This window comes from Equus przewalskii, chromosome 3 (assembly GCF_037783145.1).
Source record: "Equus przewalskii isolate Varuska chromosome 3, EquPr2, whole genome shotgun sequence".
NCBI classification, from domain to species: domain Eukaryota; kingdom Metazoa; phylum Chordata; class Mammalia; order Perissodactyla; family Equidae; genus Equus; species Equus przewalskii.
Window position 1 is genome coordinate 115,944,631 of NC_091833.1, and position 20,645 is coordinate 115,965,275.

The following is a 20,645-nucleotide window of genomic DNA, read 5'->3' on the forward strand; positions in this document are numbered from 1 at the left end:
GTATAGTTTTCTGTGTAGATATCTTATATTGGATATTGTATATAGCTCCACATTTTTAGTTTTCTAACTGTTGCTGATGTAAAGACTTGTTTTTATTATTTCTTCTTATTTTTAATGATTTTTTTATACTAACCTTATATCCAGCAACCTTGCCAAAGTCACCAGCTAATTCAAACAATGTATCTGTAGGTTATTTTGGAATTTCTATCTACTCAACCACGTCATTTATAAATAATGAGTTTTAATTCTTCCTTCCCAATCCTAACACCTTTTATTTCTTCTTCTTGCCATACTGCGCTGGCTAAAACCTCTCGTTCAATGTTGCAGAGAATTAACGATAACAGACTTCTTAATCTTGTTCCTGATCCCAAAGGAGACTTTCAGCATTATGCCATTGAATATGTTTGCTTTGGGTTTTTTGTAGTTACCCTTTATTAGCTTAAGTTCTCTTTTACTCCCAGTTTGCTAAGAGTTTTTCTTATTCAAGAAAACTGAATTTTAACAGAAGATTTTTCTGCTTCTACAAAAATGATTAAATTATTTCCTCCTTTGTTCTGTGGATGTAGTGAAATACATTGATAGAGAAATGGTTCACCAACGTTGCATTACTGGACGTTTTATTAGGATGTATTCTCCTTTTTAAATATTTTTGCTGAGATTTTGCCTGATATTTTTGTGTTCCTAGGTACAGCTGGCCTCTAATTTCCTTTTTCCTGATGGCCACGTTGGAGTGTGCTCAGGCTTGCTCTGACCTCATAGACTGACTCGGGCAGTGTTTACTCTTTTTCTGTCCTCTGGGAGAGTCCGTGTAAGACTGGCATTAGTTCTCTCTTAAATAGTGATAGAATTTAAAAATAGGCATCTATTCTTGGAGTTTTCCTTTGTTTAAATAGTGGATTCTATTTCTTTAATAGACACAGAACTGTTCATATTTTCTATTTCTTCTTGTGTCAGCTTAGCTAAGTTGTATTTCTATGGCAATGTGTTCATTTCATCTAAGTTTTCAAAATATTGACATAAAGTCGTTCGTAATTTCCTCTTTTTCTTTCTTTAACACTTTCCGTTCTCCAGTTATGTCCCATTTTCATTCTTGACATCACCATTTGTGCCCTCTCTCTTTTTGTCTTGATTAGTCTTGTTGGGAGCTTATAAATTTTATTCCTCTTAAAAACAACAGGGGTGGGCCCAGTGGCACAGCGGTTAAGTTCACCTGCTCCACTTCGGCAGCCCAGGGTTCGCCAGTTCAGATCCTGGGTGTGGACATGGCACTGCCTGTCAAGCCACACTGTGGTAGGCGTCCCACCTAAAGTAGAGGAAGATGGGCACGGATGTTGGCTCAGGGCCAGTCTTCCTCAGCAAAAAGAGGAGGATTGGCAGCAGATGTTAGCTCAGGGCTAATCTTCCTCAAAACAACAAGAAGAAGATTTGGCTTTGTTGATCCTTTCCATTGGATATTTGTTTTCTATGTCACTACTTTCTGCTCTTACCTTCGTTAGTTCTTTTCTTCTACTTCCTTCTTTGGGTTTAATCGGCCTCTCTTCTTTTTTAGCATATGCTCTTAAAGGTGTAAACTTCCCTCTGGCACGGCTCTGGCTGTATCATCCCGGTTGTTTTCTTCTGGAACTCTTGTTAGGCAGATGTTGCCTTCCTGGGTTGTTCCAGAAGCAATATAGCATTGTGTGTAGAGCACAGCATCCAGGATCAGACTACCCGCACTTGATTTCAGCTCTGCAACTTTCTAGCTGGGTGGCCACGGCCAGTTTACTTAACTTCTCCTTCCTCAGTTTCCTCATCTGAAAATGGAGATAATCGTACTGCCATCTGGGGATTAAATACTAAAGCGCTGACAGCGGTGCCTGGCATCCGACGTGCACTCGGAATATGCTATTAGCTGTTACCTCTTCATTGCTCCCAGCTTCCCATTTCTTTGGCTATATAAATTCAGGAAGATTTCCTTCTATTTATTCTGTTTAATTTGTCCACAAACTGTCTTGTTCTCAGACTGCTTCCTTTGTATGTGCTAACCTCTTCTTTTGTTATGGATGCAAATCTCTCTGGGACAGTGATCAGCCTGCTGTCAGTCAACTGTCTGGACAGAGAAGACTCTGCTGTCTCTGGAGTCGGCTGTTGGCCCCCTCAGCCTCCCCGCTGATTTGGCTTTGTCGATCCTTTCCATTGGATATTTGATTTGGTCCTCGCTGGCTGCCGCTGCTTCTCCTCTGGGGCCAGCCTGTCCTTGTTTGTGCCTGGGACGTATCACTTAGGGGCGTGGCTAATTAACTAAGTACCGTAGGACAGTGTGGGTTTCCTCTGATGTGTCCAGCCTGTCTGCTGAGAGAGAAGCTGCCTGTGATCCGTAGGTGCCGGGGCCTCACTCGGGTGGGCGGGGGCGGGGGCGGGGGGGCGGGGAGGCTGCCATCCTGTCCAAACGATGACAGGAAGAGGGCCACCCCCCACCACCCCCAGGAGACCAGGCGTCTACAGAGGACTAGAGAGCCGTTCTCCGCCACCAGGCTCGGCTCACCTGCAAATAGGACTCAAGCTCAGCTCCTGTTCTCTCTGCCTCTTCTCGCCGCACGCTCCACACCCGCAAACCCTGGGCGGCCCTGCAGGTGGTTCCCCTAGCGTCTGGAGTCTTCCTTTAGCCAGTTCTATCAGCTGGGGCCCCCTCTGCTCCCAGCTATTTGTCCCCCAGAAACTTTCCAGGAGCTTCAGTGGTTTGTAGGCCCTGTTCAGGCCTGAACAGCTTTTTGAGTTTTTCTCCTTGTGCCTCTCTGCTGTCATTTCAGTGGGACCGGGAACAGAGAGGGAGGCAGACGCACACACCTGGTCTGACGTCTTAAGAATGTCTTTCGTTTTGTTTCTAGATTTCTCACTGTGGCCCCTCTCCCCAGGCCGTGACACGAGGCCATGGAGGAAGGCTTGGCGCAGAGAAGGAGCATAGACTCCTCTGGTAAGACCTGGGTCCAAATCCTGGTTCTGTCAAGCTTGGTAAACTCTCTGAGCCTCAGTTTCCCTATCTGTACAATGGAGCTTTTAATCTGCATCTCACAGAGCTGCGACAACAATTGCCTGACCTCCCCGCTTCTAGCCTGAAGCGTGTGTTGGTGAAGTTAGAAAACGCTTCCCATTCCTCAAGACGCTTTACCGCCATTTCCCAGGAAGTGACAGTCACCGGCATACAAAAACTCTCTGACCTCGAATATGAACGACACGATCTAGAGGTAGCCAGCCTGTGATGTGACGTAATGCATCACACGTCTGAGTGTCCAGCTCAGAGGGGACACCCCAGAGCAGCCGCGCCCCTGCTCCTGGTTCAGAAGACGAACCCTCCAAACGACCTGCACTGCTCCTTGATGCTCTGTGGCCGACAGCTTCCCTGGAGTTCCTGGCCTCGGCAGGGCTGGGGACAGCGTCCCTTTGGCCTTGGTGGGATACCTCTGGGTCTCTGGGGGGCAAAGCTTGGGCACAGCTTATCCCTCACCACATGCAAATGCACTCGCAGGACGGGGGACATACCACCTGCAGGGCTGAGCTCTGAGCTGACCTCCTGACAAAGGACCATGCAGGCGAAGACCTCCACAAACCACGGGTCGCCCCAGTCCAGGGGCCGGCAAGGCCTTCGTGTATGTTTCCTTCGCTGAAATAAAAGAGAAAAAACCACCCTTTAGAGAAACAGAATGTCCCTGACCCAAAACCCAGGGGTGCTGAAGAGTGAGTCTGTCCTGTGTCCACCTTGCCTCCAGGTCAGACCTACCTGCAGCAGGTGACACAGCCACGAGGAAGCTTTGCGTCTGTGCTCATCCCACCCGACGTTCTGACCTGAACGCCCCCGCTCTGCACTCAGCCCCTGGGGCCCTGGGGGTCTCAAATGCTAGAGATGCGATGTGTAATCATTGAACAGTCAGCCCAGGGATGTGGCATCCCAACTGGGGCTGTGCCACCTTCCTGCCCAGACACCGGCCCCTCCTCCCGCACACGTGGCCTCCTCCACGCTTCAAGGACAAGGGCCCGGCCTGCTGCTGGGCTTCAGGAGGTCGGGCGGATTCTAGCAAACCCTGCTGGTCCCACCATCCCATCGGGATTCTCAGTGTCTGGCATCCTCTGAGTTCCGTCCCTCTATGTTCCGTCCCCTCAGAGTCCCGTCCCCTCAGAGTTCCGTCCCCTCGGAGTCCCATCCCCTCAGAGTCCTGTCCCCTCGGTGTTCCATCCCTCAGAGTCCCGTCCCTTCAGAGTCCCGTCCCCTCAGAGTCACGTCCCCTTGGAGTTCCATCCACTCTGAGTCCTGTCCCCTCGGTGTTCCGTCCCCTCAGAGTCCCGTCCCCTCAGAGTCCCGTCCCTTCAGAGTCCCGTCCCCTCAGAGTCACGTCCCCTCAGAGTCCCGTCCCCTCGGAGTCCCGTCCCCTCGGAGTCCCGTCCCCTCAGAGTCCCGTCCCCTCGGAGTCCCGTCCCCTCAGAGTCCCGTCCCCTCGGTGTTCCGTCCCCTCGGAGTCCCGTCCACTGGGAGTCCCGTCCCCTCGGAGTCCCATCCCTAGGAGTCCCGTCCCCTCAGAGTCCCGTCCCCTCGGTGTTCCATTCCTTGGAGTCCCATCCCCTCGGAGTCCCGTCCCCTCGGAGTCCCATCCCCTCGGTGTTCCATCCCTCAGAGTCCCGTCCCCTCAGAGTCCCGTCCCCTCGGGGTTCCGTCCCCTCGGAATTCCGTCCCCTCAGAGTCCCGTCCCACAGAGTCCCGTCCCCTCGGAGTCCCACCCCGTCGGAGTCCCGTCCACTCGGAGTCCCGTCCCCTCAGAGTCACGTCCCCTTGGAGTTCCGTTCCCTCGGAGTCCCATCCCTTCGGAGTCCCGTCCCCTCAGAGTCCCGCCCCGTTGGAGTCCTGTCCCCTCGGAGTCCCATCCCTCAGAGTCCCGTCCCCTCGGAGTCCTGCCCCGTCGGAGTCCCGTCCACTCAGAGTCCTGTCCCCTCGGAGTCCCGTCCCTTGGTGTTCTGTCCCCTCTGAGTTCCATCCCCCTGTGACCCTCTTTCCTGCTTATCCTCGTCAGTACTGACGCACTTGTCAGATGCCGGCACTGAAGTTCCTGTTGCCTGAACAGGTGTGGACACAAATACCGTCTCATGGAATTTTGTGCAGAGACCTGGGGACGGTGAGGGCTAGGTGCCTCCTGGTGGCGTTTATCCTCCACCTGCCTCCACGTGTCTGCAGCACCCGGAGCCTGACCCTGAGACAGGCAGGGGGCTGCTGGTTTCACGGGCTGCGACCCCCAGGGCCCTGCTGCCACGGGGCACTGAGATGGGACACAGAGCCCGCCGAGGGCCAGTGGGCCTGCTCCTGCTGCGGCCCTGGGCACCATGACCCGGAGCCCTGGGAGATGGGCCAGACACTGGGCCGCCCCGCCCACCCGAGGGGCCGAGGTGGGCCTTTATCCTCCACCCTTGTCACCGGCCCAGGGTCCTCCAGGATGCACCGCCTCCCATGTGTCCTGGGTGAGGGCGGAGTGACAGGTCACGGCCAGCGTGCCTGGGACGGTGATGAGGAGGCTGGTGTGTGGGCACCCGCCCATCCACGGCACACTGACACATCCCGGGACAGACAGACACAGGAGCTGCTGCCGTCGGTTAGGGATGTGGCAGCCCTTAAAACCTACGTTTTAAAACTTTTTGCTTTGCTCATATTTTTAACTTGAAAAATTTCAAATTATGAAATATTTCAAGCAGACAGCAAAGAACAGGAAATATAATTAAACTATGAACCTCCCCGGGGCCTGCCGCGCAATAGCATTCGACGCGTTCTTTCAGAGCTGCTTGTTTTAAACACACGGATCCCCCCACACTCCGTGGGCAGCCCCGGCCCTGAGGTGTGGCGCACACAGTCGGCTGTGCTGTGGGCTCTGTCGGTGCCGCGGGGCCGCGGGTTCTCAGTGTGGTGGTTGCTCCTCTGAGGGTCAGTGGTCTTTCTCTCTGGAGGCTTTTAAGCTCTCTATGTATTTGTTGTTTTGGAGGAGGAGGAAAGAGGAGGAAGATGAGAAAGAAGGAGCAGGAGGAGAAAGAGAAGGAGGAAGAGGAGCAGGAGGAGGAAGAAGAAGCAGGAGGAGGAGTGGGAGCACTGGTGGAGGCCGTAAGTGGCCTGCGAGGTCTAGAACCCTTCCCGCCTGGCCCTGTAGAGGACTTCGCCCCCACTGCCCTCGAGGCTCTCACTCCCCCAGCACGCGCACAGCGGCTTCCTTCCACACACGCGGGTCTGCCCTCGGAGAGCTCCGATACACACGATTTTCTTGATGCTTCCTCCCCAGCGGAGCTGCAACACGTCCTGTGGCCTGGCGCCCCCAGCAGCTGCCTAGCTCGCCCACCCATCTGTCCGGCTCCGTGTGTCCGCTTACGTAGACACCTGTGCACGCTCCATCCACATCCGTGTGCCTGTGTGAGTCTGTGCACACATGCACGCCCAGGACTTGCACACTGTTGCCTCCGCGGGGCCTCCACCTGTGCAGTGCATGCAGCTCTGAGGGCGCACGTGCCCCCAGGGCAGGTGCTCAGCAAGGTTACTGACTCTCTGAAGTCACTCGTCACAACCTTTTCACAGATTTCCCCCTGGTCAGCTGATAGAGTCCATGACAGACGCATGAAATTGCATCCTGGAAACAACTCACGTGCCCCTCGATGGAGGAACGGATACACAAGAAGACACAGAGCCGCGCTCAGCCTTCAAGGGGAAGGGATCCGGTCACCTGCCTCCAGGATGGGCCTGGAGGACACTGTGCTCAGGGACGGGAGCCAGTCACAGATGGACAAGGCCCACAGGATTCCACTGACATGAGGTCCCCAGAGGGGTCAAATGCAGAGACGGACGGCAGGACGACGGGCGTCAGGGGCTGGGGAGAGGAAGGAGGAGCTCATGTTTGACGGGGACGGAGTTTCCCGTTTGGGAAAGTGAAAGAGTTATGGGGATGGATGGGGTGACGGGTGCACAGCAATGCGAATGTACTTAATGCGGCTGAACGGGACACAGAAATACAGTTAAGGTGGTAAATTTTATGTTATGTGTATTTTACCCCAGTTTTAAAAAGTGAAAAAAAATCGCCCACTGGGCACGTGGGCACAGCCTTTATGTAGATGAAACAAGGAGATCGGTCGGTTTTTCCCTCAGTTGGTGCGGAATTGGGGTCTGGGTTTGATAGCGACAGGAGCAGTCCTTTGCGGATCCCTGACCGGCACAAGCCGTGGGCCGAGGCCGCGAGCCGCCTGGTCTTCAGCCTGACGCTCCGGTAACCGGGGCCGGGGGCACGGCCATCCTCCTAATGTGCACAAAGAACTCGGGCTCCTCAGCAGGGGTCTAAAACCTGGCCGGTGTGAATTCAATCCAGGTCACTCTGACCCTGGACTCTGGGACCCTGACCAGTACACTGTCCCGCCTGCCAGCCCTCCCTTGGGCCTCAGTTTCCCTCCCTTTAGAAAAGCTTCACTCGTTCACACATCCTCAAACCTCTCCTGAGTGAGCTGTTGGGCCGGTGGGAGGTAACAGAGGTGACCGCACACCGTCCTCGGCCTCAAGGGGCTCTCGGGCTGGTGGAGAATGTGTCCCAGTGCGGCCACTGCTCTGAGAGAAAAAGCATCCAACCTGGCCTGGCAAGAGGACACGCTTCCTGGAGGAGGTGACCTCTGAGCTGGCCTTTGGGGATGAAGAGGAAGAGGGAGTGACCCAAGACAGAGAAACAGCGTCATGGAGACATTAAGCCTGGGGTCTCTGGGGTTCGACAGACTTAAATTCCAATCCCAAACCTCCTACTTACTGGCTGGTGGAGCAAATAACTTACCTCTCTGGGCCTCAACTTTCTTATCTGTGAAATGGGATAACAATGTGTCCATCTCGTGGGGTGGTTACGTGGATTGAGAGAGGAAGCAGGTAAATTACTCGGCATGGCGCCGGCACCTGTGAGAGTGGGATAAATAACTTGGGGCTGTGACGATTTTTGTATCACTGAGATGGTCAGCTCCCACATCCAGTGGCTTTCCACCTTAGAAAAGTATTGATAACCAGGAGAAACCACGTCGAGCACACTCACATGAGTGAGTGGCCCCTGCACGCTCTCTCTGCGGTCTGCTGGCACTGTGCTCTGCCCCAGAGAAAACTGCCTTTTTATGAGATTAAGTGCAACACAATTCTGCACGCATTTTTATCCTGTATTTGGGTAGGGAGCATCCATGTGTCGGGTCCTCCAAAGGCTAAGCCGTGATCTGGCCTCGGTCCACGGAAAGACGAGGGCTCCGCCAGCAGTCCATGTCATCCACAAGTGGAGCTATTTTCTATTCTGGGTTCCAGAGAGGGCCTGCTCAGGGACGGGGTCCAAGTTGGCCGCCGTCTTGACAGTGTGCTTGCGTTTAGAGCTGAATCGGGTCTAAAAATAGCTCTGGGAGAGGAGGCTGCCGAGGCGGGTGCTCTGCATAGCCAGCTGCAGGTTTGGGGGCTCAGGCCGGGGCCTCTGCTGAGGGGAGCCCCTACTAGACCCTGCCTGCTGGCCTTCCTGGGCCCGCCGTCTGAGCTTTTTTCCTTTCTCCCCCGGCCCACATGTTGCCTCCTCTGGGAAGCCCTCCTGACCTTTGGCTGGAGTGGTCTCCTTGCTCCTCTCTTGCCATCAGCTCACCTGCCTGTCTCTCCCATGAGACTGTGAGCTCCTCGAGGACAGGACCAGGCCTGGCTGAGTCATCCTCCCCTTCCTAGCACTTGGCCTAGATTCTTAGTGAAAGCTTTGAGTTCCAGCCTACCTGAGCTCCGCCCTTGTCTCTGTCATCCCCAGCTGTGTGACCTCAGGCAAGTCGCTCTCCCTCCCTGGGCCTCAGTTTTAGCACCTAGGAAGCTGAACAGCGAACCTTGCCCATAGGGGTGGTTGTGAGGCTCAGCATATCCAGGCACCCCCTCTCTTGCTGCCCTTGGACTCCCATGCCCACGTGAGCAGCTCTTTCACCTGGAGCAACCTGGGCATGGGACTCATGCTGGGAACAGTAACGGTGTGTATTCCAGAGGTTTCGTTAGGATTACGTGGGATAATCCAGGTCAAGCAAAATTAAAACTCTGCCTGGCACTTAATAAGTGATCCCAAAATATTAGCAGGCTTCATCATCATCAGCATCCCCATCATCACCATCATTGTCACCATCACCACCATCATAATCCTCCTTCTCCTCCTCATCCCCATCATAACCATCACCATCACCAAATTTTTCCATCATCAGCATCACCACTATATCATCATCATCATCTTCACTATCATCAGCAGCATCACACCATCACTATCACCATCATCATCACAGCAGGAGCATCACCACTGCCATCAACAGCATCATCACATCATATCATCACCATCACCACCATCGTCATCATCACCATCATCACCATCACCACCATCACCATCATCACCATCACCATCACCACCATCACCATCATCACCATCACCATCACCACTATCACCACCATCACCACCATCACCACCATCACCATCACCATCACCACCATCATCACCATCATCACCATCACCATCACCACCATCACCACCATCACCATCACCATCACCACCATCACCGTCACCATCACCATCACCATCATCACCACCATCACCATCGTCACCATCACCATCACCATCATCACCACCATCACCATCGTCACCATCACCATCACCATCATCACCACCATCACCATCACCATCACCACCATCACCATCACCATCATCACCACCATCACCATCACCATCACCACCGTCACCATCACCACCGTCACCATCACCATCATCACCACCATCACCATCACCACCATCACCATCACCACCATCACCACCATCACCATCACCGTCACCACCGTCACCGTCACCATCACCACCGTCACCATCACCACCGTCACCATCACCATCATCACCACCATCACCATCACCACCATCACCATCACCACCATCACCACCATCACCATCACCGTCACCACCATCACCGTCACCATCACCACCGTCACCATCACCATCATCACCACCATCACCATCACCATCACCATCACCACCATCACCATCACCACCATCACCGTCACCATCACCACCGTCACCATCACCACCGTCACCATCACCACCGTCACCATCACCATCATCACCACCATCACCATCACCATCACCATCATCACCACCATCACCGTCACCACCATCACCGTCACCACCACCACCGTCACCACCACCACCGTCACCACCATCACCGTCACCACCATCACCGTCACCATCACCACCGTCACCATCACCACTGTCACCATCACCACCGTCACCACCATCACTGTCACCACCATCACCGTCACCATCACCACCGTCACCATCACCATCATCACCACCATCACCATCACCATCACCATCACCACCATCACCATCACCACCATCACCGTCACCATCACCACCGTCACCATCACCACCGTCACCATCACCACCGTCACCATCACCATCATCACCACCATCACCATCACCATCACCATCATCACCACCATCACCGTCACCACCATCACCGTCACCACCATCACCGTCACCACCACCACCGTCACCACCACCACTGTCACCACCACCACCGTCACCACCATCACCGTCACCATCACCACCGTCACCATCACCACCGTCACCATCACCACCGTCACCACCATCACTGTCACCACCATCACCGTCACCATCACCACCGTCACCATCACCATCATCACCATCACCATCGTCACCACCATCGTCACCACCATCACCATCATCACCACCATCACCATCACCACCATCACCATCACCATCACCATCAATAGCAGCAGCGTCACCTCCACCATCATCATCATTACCATCACCATCTTCTTTGTGGGGAGCAAGGGAAGGGAGGCGCAGCACAGCCTTGCAGTAACCCCCTCGAAGATCCCTGCTGTGCCACAGGAGGGTGGGCTCCCCTGGAACCCCTACCTTCGCTGGAGGGCCCCCTTCCCCTTTGACCCCATTCCGCCTCCTCTCTGCACACTACTCCCTTCCCTCCCAGGTCTCCCCGAGGGCAGCAAATCCCTTGTCCTGTCTCACAGAGTCCCCCTGTGGCACCGGGCCCCGCAGACAGCCCGGCCCTGAAGGCCCTTCCCAACTCGTGTTGAGGCATCTTCCCCACAAAGAGGCCCAGGACAGACAACGGCTTGTGTACTTTGCTCTGCGGTGTTACGTAGACTAGGTCTCTAGCCACGTGCTAACCACTCAGTGCACAGCATCTCATCCAGTCTTTCCAGAAGAAACTGGAGCTACGAGATGTCAGAGAACTTGCTCTCACGGCCCAGGCCGTAGGTGGTGGTCCCCAGAAGGAGGCAACATCCCCGGCCCAGCGCTGGCTGCATGCGGTGTGGCCCAGCCCACACCAGCTATTGCGTCTGCAGCGCCATCAGCTCAGCGGAACTGACGTCAGGCCTGCACCTGGCTGTGTGGCCTTGGGTGAGTGACCCACCTCCGAGCCTCGGTTTCCTCACCTGTAAGATGGGGATAATAATATCTGTCCCTGAGGGCTGTAAGGATGTGCGACAGGCAGGCCGAGGAGCAGGTCCACACAGCTCCTCTGAGGAAAGTGGTCCCGGCGCGCGCTTCCCGTGAAGCTCTGAGGATGGTCATGGCTGGTCTCGAACACGCAGTGCAGCGGGCAGGCCTGGCATGGGGGACGGTGAGGGACAATAGCCACTAGATGCCATTCTACTGTCACCGGGCAAAGCTTAGAGGAGGCCTGGGCATGGGGACACGGGCCACTCCCACCCCGTGGGGGGTGACCTTCTGGCAGGCCACTTGGCTCTGTGCATCCGTTAGAGGTTTAAATGCCGCGTCCTCTGACCCAGCAGCTCGGCTCCTGGAAACCCGCCCTGGAGAAAGCCACACGCTCACGGGAGCATCCTGCGGGCTGCAGCTCCCGAGACCCTCGCTGGGCCAAGCTCAGATCCTGCCGTCGGGAAGGATGACCTCGGGAGCACTGTTGTCGCCTCCCCACTCGTGGTCTGCAGGCCGCCCACCCGGATGCTCTCCCTGCAGCTCCTTCCCCGGCGGGAAGACGCTTGGGCAGGCCCCTGTGGTGGCTACCCTGGAACCAGGGCACTCTGCCCACTGCGCTCTATGAGCCCCAGGGCCCCTATCCCACCTCCCTGCATGCCTCGGGCCTTCAGACTTTTCCAGGGCCCACCTTAGTGTCCTCCAGCCTCCAGCGGGCTCGGGGGGACCAGCTCTCTGCAAGCGGGCCGTTCTCGCCAAGCTCCTCCCCGGGCCTGGGGGCTGCACACCCCTCTCCTCCCACCTGGGGATGAAGATGCACAGCCCTGGGCCAGCTCTCTCTTAACCATCCTCCCCCCAGTCTCTGGATCACATCCATCAAAGGCGGGTGATGAGTACAGGTGGTGTGTCCAGCACCCCTCAGGTGTCCCTCAGTCAACCCTCAGTCGCCCCTCACTCACCCCTCAGTCACCCCTCCATCACCTCTCAGTCGCCCCTCACTCACCCCTCAGTCACCCCTCCATCACCTCTCAGTCGCCCCTCAGAGAAGTGCTGGCTCTTCCTTCAGAAGGAGTGGGCACGTAGCATCCTTTGCTCTCAGATGCAAATTCTGGGCTGGGAGCCTGTTACCATAGTGACACCGTGTTGACCACTCACCACCGGGACAGCATCGCTCTGAGCACTTGATGTCCGGGCTGTCATCCACCCTCTGATGACTCTGTAAGTGACTCTTTTTCCAACTTTTGCAGATGAGGAGACACGCTCAGAGAGGTGAAGGGGTGTGCCCAAGCCACACAGCACGAAGGTGGCGGAGCTGCACTGTGAGCCTGGGTCTGTCTGATTCCAGGCAGGCCGTGAGCGCCACGCACGCTGCCTGCAAAGCCACGGCCCAGGCCCACCCTGAGCCTCTGCCTGTTTTATAGGGTCTGAGGGTCCCGCTTTTGGGTCGGGGTCTCTGAGCCTCTCCCAGCCTCCGTGCAGGCTCAGGCTCAGGGCCAGGCAGACACGGGGCGGACGAGAAATACTTGTTGAGTGAAAGAATACGTTGTCATGCCTCCAGGACCGGGTCAGAGCTGGCACGGACCCTCCTTGCTCCCTGTTTTCTTCATCAAAGCTCCCGCATACTTGCTCTGGGCCCGAGGAGGGAGGGCTCCGGGAAGGGGCGGGCGGCCTCCCTGGATCCCGGGCACGTGCTGTGCATCCAACACTCCTTCCGTGCAGGCCGTGGGGGTGCAGCCTCAGAGGCCCCAGCCAGCCGAGGACACAAGAGCAGGCAGGGTGGCAGCGCCGCCCCCAGCCAGCTTACCTGCCGACTGTCCGTCACTCCAGCCAGGGGCTGCTCTATGTGTCTGCCTGTGGCGCTATCAGGCCAAAGGACCAGCCTGGGATGTGCCAGCCAGTGCCCAGGGCAGGTCCCACGTGCCGGGGAGGCAACGCCCAGGAGCGGCCCTCGGGGAGCCAGGGATCGCCACTTGTGGATGGCGTCAGCTTCCTCGTGCCTCGGTGGGGCCACTCGAGGTGGGCTCCATGTATTTTCCCAGGGAGCCCCACTGGGATGGAGCCCCAGGTGCCCACAGCCGGGACCCACTCCTTGACGCTCCCTCCCCTCCCCTCTCCTCTGCTGAGGCTTCCTAAGGGCAGCCTTCGCCAAGGGAGAGAGAGCTCCAGGACCCGGGATGGGGCAGGTCAAGTGCATTAGGACTGCAGGAGAGAGAGGGAGCACTGTGGGCCCAGGAAATCAGGGGGCCCTCCTGGAGGAGATGGCGCCAGAGCCAGGCTGTGAAGGCTGAGCAGAGCGTGAGGAGCAAGGCTGCACCTGCCCTGGGGCCTCCGCGGGGCCTTTCTGCTGCAGGCTCTGTGGACGGAGCTTGACCGTGAGGAACTGCGGTTGGGTTTCGCACAGTGTCGGCTCCATCATTTGTTTTAAAGGCCTTTTAAAAGAAAGGACCCCAGCTGGAGAAACAATCCCCTCTCGGCCCATCCAGACCGTAGAAACTGGCTGCTTCCCAGGCCTCCCCCTGCAGACTGCAATGCAGAGGGGCCCAGATTCCCGGCCAACCCCGAGCTGACCTCGCTGCCGGACTATCTCCCATCCGAGTCCTCAGACAGGAGGGGCTGCCAGGCACCGGGGAGGGCCAGTGATACCCCTGGGCCCCCTCCAGCCGACTCCAAAGAGACTGTGCTGCTGAGCTCATCCGCCCGGCCCCTCTGCTTGCTCTTCCTCTTCCTTCATTTGTCCTTAAAAACCAGTTTATTTCCCTTTTCTAATGCTCGAAGTAATATGTTCATTGCATAAAGACACGAAGAAAAAATTAAAATCATTGGTAATGTCAGCACGCAGCCACAGCGTCTGCCGGCGTTGGGGTGAGTGCCCTCGGCCTCTGATCGACAGACACAGAATCACTTGCTGGGCTTCTGATGGGCGCTTTGAGTCTGCAGATCACGTCAGGAAACTGACGTCTTGCCAGCACCGAGGCTTCCTGTCCGTGAACATGGGGGAGCTCTGTGTGCATTTAGTTCTTGGATGTTCCCGTCTCTTTTCTGTGTGTGTCTTGTGGCATTGAGGTCCTGCCGTCGGTAAATGTCAGCCCTGCTTCCCCACTTCACACTGTGCAACATGAAACCTTTCTCCAAGCACAGAGGTTAATTCCTGCCTAACTTTCCAATCTGCAGAGACGCGATCACGTGCCTGCCGTCTCCCATCATGGCCCCTCTAGGGCACGTCCAGGTTTGCTGTTAACTGTCCAAACAACAATGCAGAAACGCTTGTCTTCTGTTCCCTGGAGCGTGGGAGCAGTTCAGGGAAAAGCTCAGAAAACGCCTCGCACACACTTGGCTGTCCCTATCACTGTGCAGGCTGCACACGCTCAGTGTGGTCCCGAGACCTACTGTGTGCTCGGCCCTGGGAGACTCAGAGCACAGGAATCTCCTAAAAGTGCGGGGTCACGATGGGAACCCCATCCACCAACGCTTGACCATCAGGCTGAGTTCACAGCTGGCCTTTCCTTGGCCTACCTCTCTATTTTTTCAAAGCAGCCTCAGACTGATTCCTTTGGGGGTTTTTTGAGACTCTATCCCATTGTTGACACCCTCAGAGTTCACTGTTGATGAAGACCCGGAAAACTTAGATATGTCCTTCATCCTATTTTCATGCTTTTTTTTTTTTTTTCTGGTGAGGAAGACTGGCCATGAGCTAACATCTGTTGCCAATCTTCCTCTTTTTGCCTGAGGAAGATTGTTGCTGAGCTAACATGTGTGCCAGCCTTCCTCTTTGTATGTGAGATGCTGTCAGAGCATGGTTTTGATGAGCCGTGTGTAGGTCTGCGCCCAGGATCTGAACACACGAACCCCAGGCCTCTGAAGCGGAGCACACGAACTTAACCACTATGCCACTGGGCTGGCCCCTTTTTTGAACTTTTTTAATGAACTTATTAAATAAAATTTTGGCTGGCTATAACGTACATACAGAACAGAGAGTATCATAAATGTATAGCTTGTGAATTTCCACAACGTGAACATACCTTGTGCCCACCCCCAGATTTGAAAGAGAACTGTCTCAGGTCCCCAGGAATGTCCATGGGTAACCTCTAGTCCAGTGGCTGTCCACCCGGGCAACGTTGCCCCAGGCGACATCTGGCAATGTCCACTGACATTCTGATTGTCCCAGTGAGAGGGTGCTGCTGGCATCAGTGGGCAGAGGCCAGGGGTGCTGCTCAGCATCCGCAGCGCCCAGGACGGCCCCAGCATGGAGGATTACGCAGCCCCCATGTCCAGGTGCCAAGGCTGGGAAGGGCTGCATTGGTCCCACCTGACTTCTACCCAAGTGGACTGGCTCTGCCCGTCATCTAGTCCAACAAGCGAACCTGGTTAAATGTGCTCTTGCCAGAGTCGGTTCATGATTCCACCCATCCCTTCCTGTCCTTCCTGTCACTGAGCCCAGGCCGTACCCTGCCCGAGTTGGGGTCAAGTCTCCCCAGTGAGCCCTGCCTGCACGCCAGCCCGGACTCAGGATGGTGCTGGCTTGGAGGCCATGAGAGGACAAATGGGGACACCACTGCTTCAGAGCTGGCCACATGGAGATGGCGCTCCCTGGGTCCCCAGGTTCGGACCCCCAAACAGGGCCCGGGGCCTCTTGGGGATAAGGGAAAGGTTTTCTGCCCAACACTCCCTGAGGCCCCTACATCATGTTCTTGGAGGAGAAGGGGGCCAAAGGTGGCCCAGCCTCCGGGACAGAACAGCAACAGCCCCGGGGCGGCCTCTTACCCTCCTCACCATGGGAAGGTTCCACCCAGCTCCGCACCCAGCCAGAGGCTCATTGGTGAGATTCCAGGAGCCCGTCGGGCCTTCCTGTCCTTAGAAGGGCCATGTGGCCTGGGGGAAGTGCTCTGGAGCCAGGCAGGCCTGGCTCTGGCGCCTTGACTCCTCCTGACCCCCCAGCTGTAAGACCCTGAATTAGTCACTTTACCTCTCGGGCCCCACCTGTCAAATGGGCACAGGGGTCTCTACCTCTCAGAGTCATTATGAAGGGTTTCTGAGACCACCAGCCAAGGGGTCAAGGGTCGTCCACAGCGCCTGGCTCCCAGCAGAGACGCCTCCCTGCTCTGCCCGGTGAACGCAGCAAGCCCGCCACCCCAGGAGGAGCCAGAGCCTCGCACGGTATGTACCCACCTGGGTCCACGGCCTGCTTGAGGCAAACTCGGGAACTTCTGTCCCCTCTCCTAGACTGGCCTGCTAGCCATGGCCGTGGTCCCACAGCTGGCAGGCCCGGGCTGGTGAGGTAGTGTCTGTGTCCGGCCCCGTCTAGTGCCCACATGATGTGGGCACAGAGGGGGAGCTGGGCGGTCAGACACAGGCCTCTGGGGAGACGCTCAGCACGGCAGGAGCCCGTGGAGGCACCAGGTGGCTGGCCCAGCCCCCGCTCCACTGGGGACCACAGCCCTCTCCTGTGCAGTGGGAGACATAAGCCCAGGCTGGCCTACTGCCCAGGATCTGAGGGAAGTGGGTGGACAGTCCTCAGGCCCTGATGGCCCTCCTGGGGTCCTGCCAGCTGGACAGTTCAGGGGAGCTGCAGAAAGATGAGGTCACTGGGACAGAGGGCATCACTTGTGTACAGAAAATCACCCAGAGCCAGAGTTGTGTGGAGGGTCACACGCAGTCCCACGGTCAGACGACCCCTGGGCAGAGAGGGCAGCCCGCGGAGGCCCTGGGGCCCTGGCAGGCAGGCCTGGTGGGGAGGTCACGGCAGGGAGACCTCAGTCGTTGGCCAGCATGTCTGCAAAAGACTCTGGACAGCACAGAGGTGACACTCGGTCACTTGCAAATACGGGGCGCTGCTGTGGGCTTGAGCCACCTGGCCCCCAGCAAACTGTGCAGAAGTCACGGCTGCCACTCTCCTCAGACCCACAGACCGGGCACCCGAGGGCCTCAGAGGGAGGCGGGGCGGGGGGTGGTCAGAGCTGAGGACCCCGGGCCTCGGTCTCCCCGTGGGTGCCCAGAGGACCAGATCACAGAGACGTCAACCCCCCTGTTCTAAAGAAGGGGCCACTGAAGCAGGTTCAGTGGGAATGACAGTGACCAGGAATGCGTCCTGTGGCCTGGGCTGACCTGCAGCCCCGGAAGAGGGACGGGAGGATCCGGGAATCATCACCGTGTGTGACACACCCACCCCACTGAACTCACGCTCACATACATCAGACTCACACATTCATACCCATTTAACTCACACTCACATGCACACTTACTTGCACACTCACACACACACACACACACACACACCTGTGCAGTCCAAGTCCCAGGAAGACGGGAGGCACGGTGGCTCCCTCCCAGCTCGCCAGGGAGCCTCCTCCAGCCGCTCGCTGACGCCACGTGCACGCAGACTCCGAGCCTCCTACGTCCGGACAAAGGGACCAGAACTCCTAGTCCACTTCAGCAGGACCTCGGGGCCTGTGTTCGCGGCCTGGACGACAAAGCCGCCTCTCGCCTCGGCTGTCAGAGCCCGGGAGCTGCCCCGGGAAGACTCCGGGCCTCAGCTGGGCTGACACGGTGCGGTGAGAAGGAAGGGAGCAGCCGACTCGCCCAGGTGCGTGACGTCCCGCGTCCCCAGGGGCACCGCTCAGCACCGTTCACACACCCTGCCCAGCGCCGGCCACCGTGCAGGTACCTGGGACAGAAGCTCTCGCTCAGCACCAACCGGGAGCTCCCAGGGCCGTGGAGGCTGACTCATTACTAAACATTCCTATTATTAGCTTCACTTTTTCTTCTGATGTTAAAAGAAATTAAAATCACACATCTTTAGGGCCCCTAGGAACCCAGTGGCCTGAGCGTGCCGTGCCTGCTGGAGGAGTGGGCCCTGACCCCGCCAGGCAGAGCCTCGGGTGCCCACCTCACCCAGCAGCGTGCCCCAAGCCCAGGGCACCACTGTCACCGAGAACACTGCCCTCCTGGCAAATCACGTTCGTGAAGGGGCGCTCGGGGCGCTGGAAACCTCCCCCAACTCCTGCAAATCACGGAGGACCTGTCACTTAGGCCATGGACTGCCCAGGAAGGGAAGAACCCCGAGGATGGAGACCAGAGGTGCGACCTGGGAGGAGCGGGGGAGCATCCGAGACGGGCCTTGGGCACACAGAGGGAGCCCTCGCCCCAGCACCTGGCTGGGTACCCAGTGACCTCCTAGATACCTCCACCCATCCTTGCCCCCTGCCCCATCCCGGTCACCCAGAAATCATTCTGGACACGGCCCGCCCCCTCAAGCCCCTGCAGGAAGTGCCTGCCCTGCGGTGGCCCCCGGGCCCTCAGGGGAAGGGCCAGCTCCTTATCCCGGCATTCCAGGCCCTACCTGTCTCTGCTGGGGTCCCCCCTCCCCAGCCACGCTCACCTGCCTGCGGGAGAGACTTCTGACCCGGTCTCTGCTCACAGATGGAAGGCTCACAGGCCACCTGGTTCAGGTGGCTGGACAGCATCTGCGGCTCAGCTCGGGCCTGGCTCACGGGTCCAGAGTCCAGGCTCGGCCTCTTCCCCCTCCTTTCTGGAAGGCGCAGCTTCCCTGGCTTGACCCTGCTGAGCTGACAGGACTTTCTGGGCCGTGATGGTCCCAGAAGGACGGTGAGGAGTGCTGCTGCCCAACAGGGAGGGGCCGGGCGGGGGAGGTGACAAGTCCTAACGAGAAGCAGAGGGAGCTGGCGGCCCGTCCTGGCGCAGTCCCCACGTCCCAGAATGCTGTGGTTCCCAGGCTGGGGCGGAGGGGGCTGCGTCAGTATCCGCTTTGCTCCCTGGAGACAAGCCTGGGCCTCCCCAGGTGGAGCCTCAAGAGGGCCCGCGTGCCTCCAGTGCCTGGGCCCAACAAGGGCCCCCGGCTCTGTGGCAGACAGTCTGACAGCAAATTTGAGGACCTACTATGTGCTACAAAGTGCTCATCAAACCACATCTCGCATTGCTTTAACATGCAAATTAGCTCTCTCCTCCCCATTTCACAGATGTGGAAACTGAGGCCCAAACCAAGCCCCTGACCGTGGTTTACACACTGTGAAGGCAGCCCTGTGATTTTGATCTTGTAACCCGTGCTCACAGCCAAGGCCCTCCTGTTCCACCCAAGGTAGACAGGACGAGGGGACAGCGTCTGCTTCCCTTGGGGCTCACCCGCAGCCTCTGGGGCCTCTGGGGCCGTGTGTGCCCCCCACTCTACCTCAAGTTGGGAAGAGATGCACACAGTCAGTGCTCGCTAGCTGAGGGGGCCACGGAAACCTGGGAGGGGCTGACGCAGGGGCGGCCAGGGCCAGGGTGTCTGGGAAGAGCCCCCCGCTCCACTCGTGGATGGGAGGGCGCAGGGGCCCCATGCCGGGGACAGTGGTGCTGGAGGCTCGCCCACCACCGGCCCCCTGCCCGCCAGGCCCTCTGCTCTGTGCTCTGCAGCCGGTCCTCACAGCACCCGCGGAACAGCCCTAAGAGCTGTGACGACGAGATTCACCCCCTGACGGCGTGATGCCCCAGCGGCGCCCTTCTAGAGGGATCTGAGGAGAAACAAGGCTGCGACTCGCTCCTGAGGTGACTCTGGGACCTTGTCGTCCAGCTCCGAAGACCAGAGGTGAAACCACGACTCGCTTGTCCCTCTGGGAAGGACACAGGAGTGAGGGCCAAAGGAGGCCGCTCGACAACTGTCTTGATTTCTGCATGGGTGACTCATGGGGGAAAGGTCACGTAGAAGGAATCATGGTGGCTTCGGACTCGACGATGGCTGTGGGAGCCACTGGAAGATGATGGAACAATTCCTGCAAAAGTGGCCTCTGCTTAGCTTTTTCTATAGGAAAATGATTTCCAAACTGGAATTCTATACTCGGTGTGACAGACTGCATGTTTGTGCCCCTAAATTCACGTGTTGAAACCTAACCCCTGATGTGACAGTGTTAGGAGGTGAGGCCTTCGGGAGGTGAGTAGGTCATGAGGGGGGAGTCCCCATGATGGGATCAGTGCCCTTATAAAGAGGCCCCAGGGAGCTCCCTTGTCCGTTCCCTGTGTGAGATGGTGAGAAGACACCCTCCGTGAACCAGGAAGCCAGTCTCACCACACACGGAAGGTGCCCGCACCTCGGTCCTGGATTTCAGCCTCCAGGCCCGTGAGAAGGTGGGGGCTGTGGAAAGCGGGTGTGGGTGGGGCAGGCGATGA

The 20,645-nt window shown here is 57.3% G+C and overlaps 1 protein-coding gene across 4 annotated transcripts; it reads right to left on the bottom strand.

Moving 5' to 3' along the window:
* Positions 1 to 7,011: 7,011 nt before the first annotated feature.
* Positions 7,012 to 19,206, bottom strand: LOC103559320 (uncharacterized). 4 transcript variants are annotated; one of them, XR_011538367.1, is made up of 6 exons: positions 18,862 to 19,204; positions 17,763 to 18,147; positions 12,181 to 12,291; positions 11,486 to 11,658; positions 7,809 to 7,924; positions 7,012 to 7,289 (listed from the first exon to the last, which is right to left on the bottom strand). XR_011538367.1 is itself a non-coding variant. In XM_070613414.1 (2 exons), the coding sequence occupies exon 1, from the start codon at positions 10,835 to 10,837 to the stop codon at positions 9,341 to 9,343; it is 1,497 nt and encodes a 498-aa protein (XP_070469515.1). In that variant the 5' UTR covers positions 10,838 to 10,972; the 3' UTR covers positions 7,012 to 7,289; positions 7,809 to 9,340. The 4 variants fall into 4 exon arrangements, 1 of the variants encoding a protein (XP_070469515.1); XR_011538366.1 differs by lacking the exon at positions 12,181 to 12,291 and having other exon boundaries at positions 18,862 to 19,196; XR_546943.2 differs by lacking the exons at positions 12,181 to 12,291; positions 17,763 to 18,147 and having other exon boundaries at positions 18,862 to 19,206.
* Positions 19,207 to 20,645: the final 1,439 nt, after the last annotated feature.

Excerpts from the sequence above, each read along its gene's own strand:
- LOC103559320 (XM_070613414.1), bottom strand. The coding sequence starts at position 10,837 with ATGGTGATGGTAATGATGATGATGGTGGAGGTGACGCTGCTGCTATTG.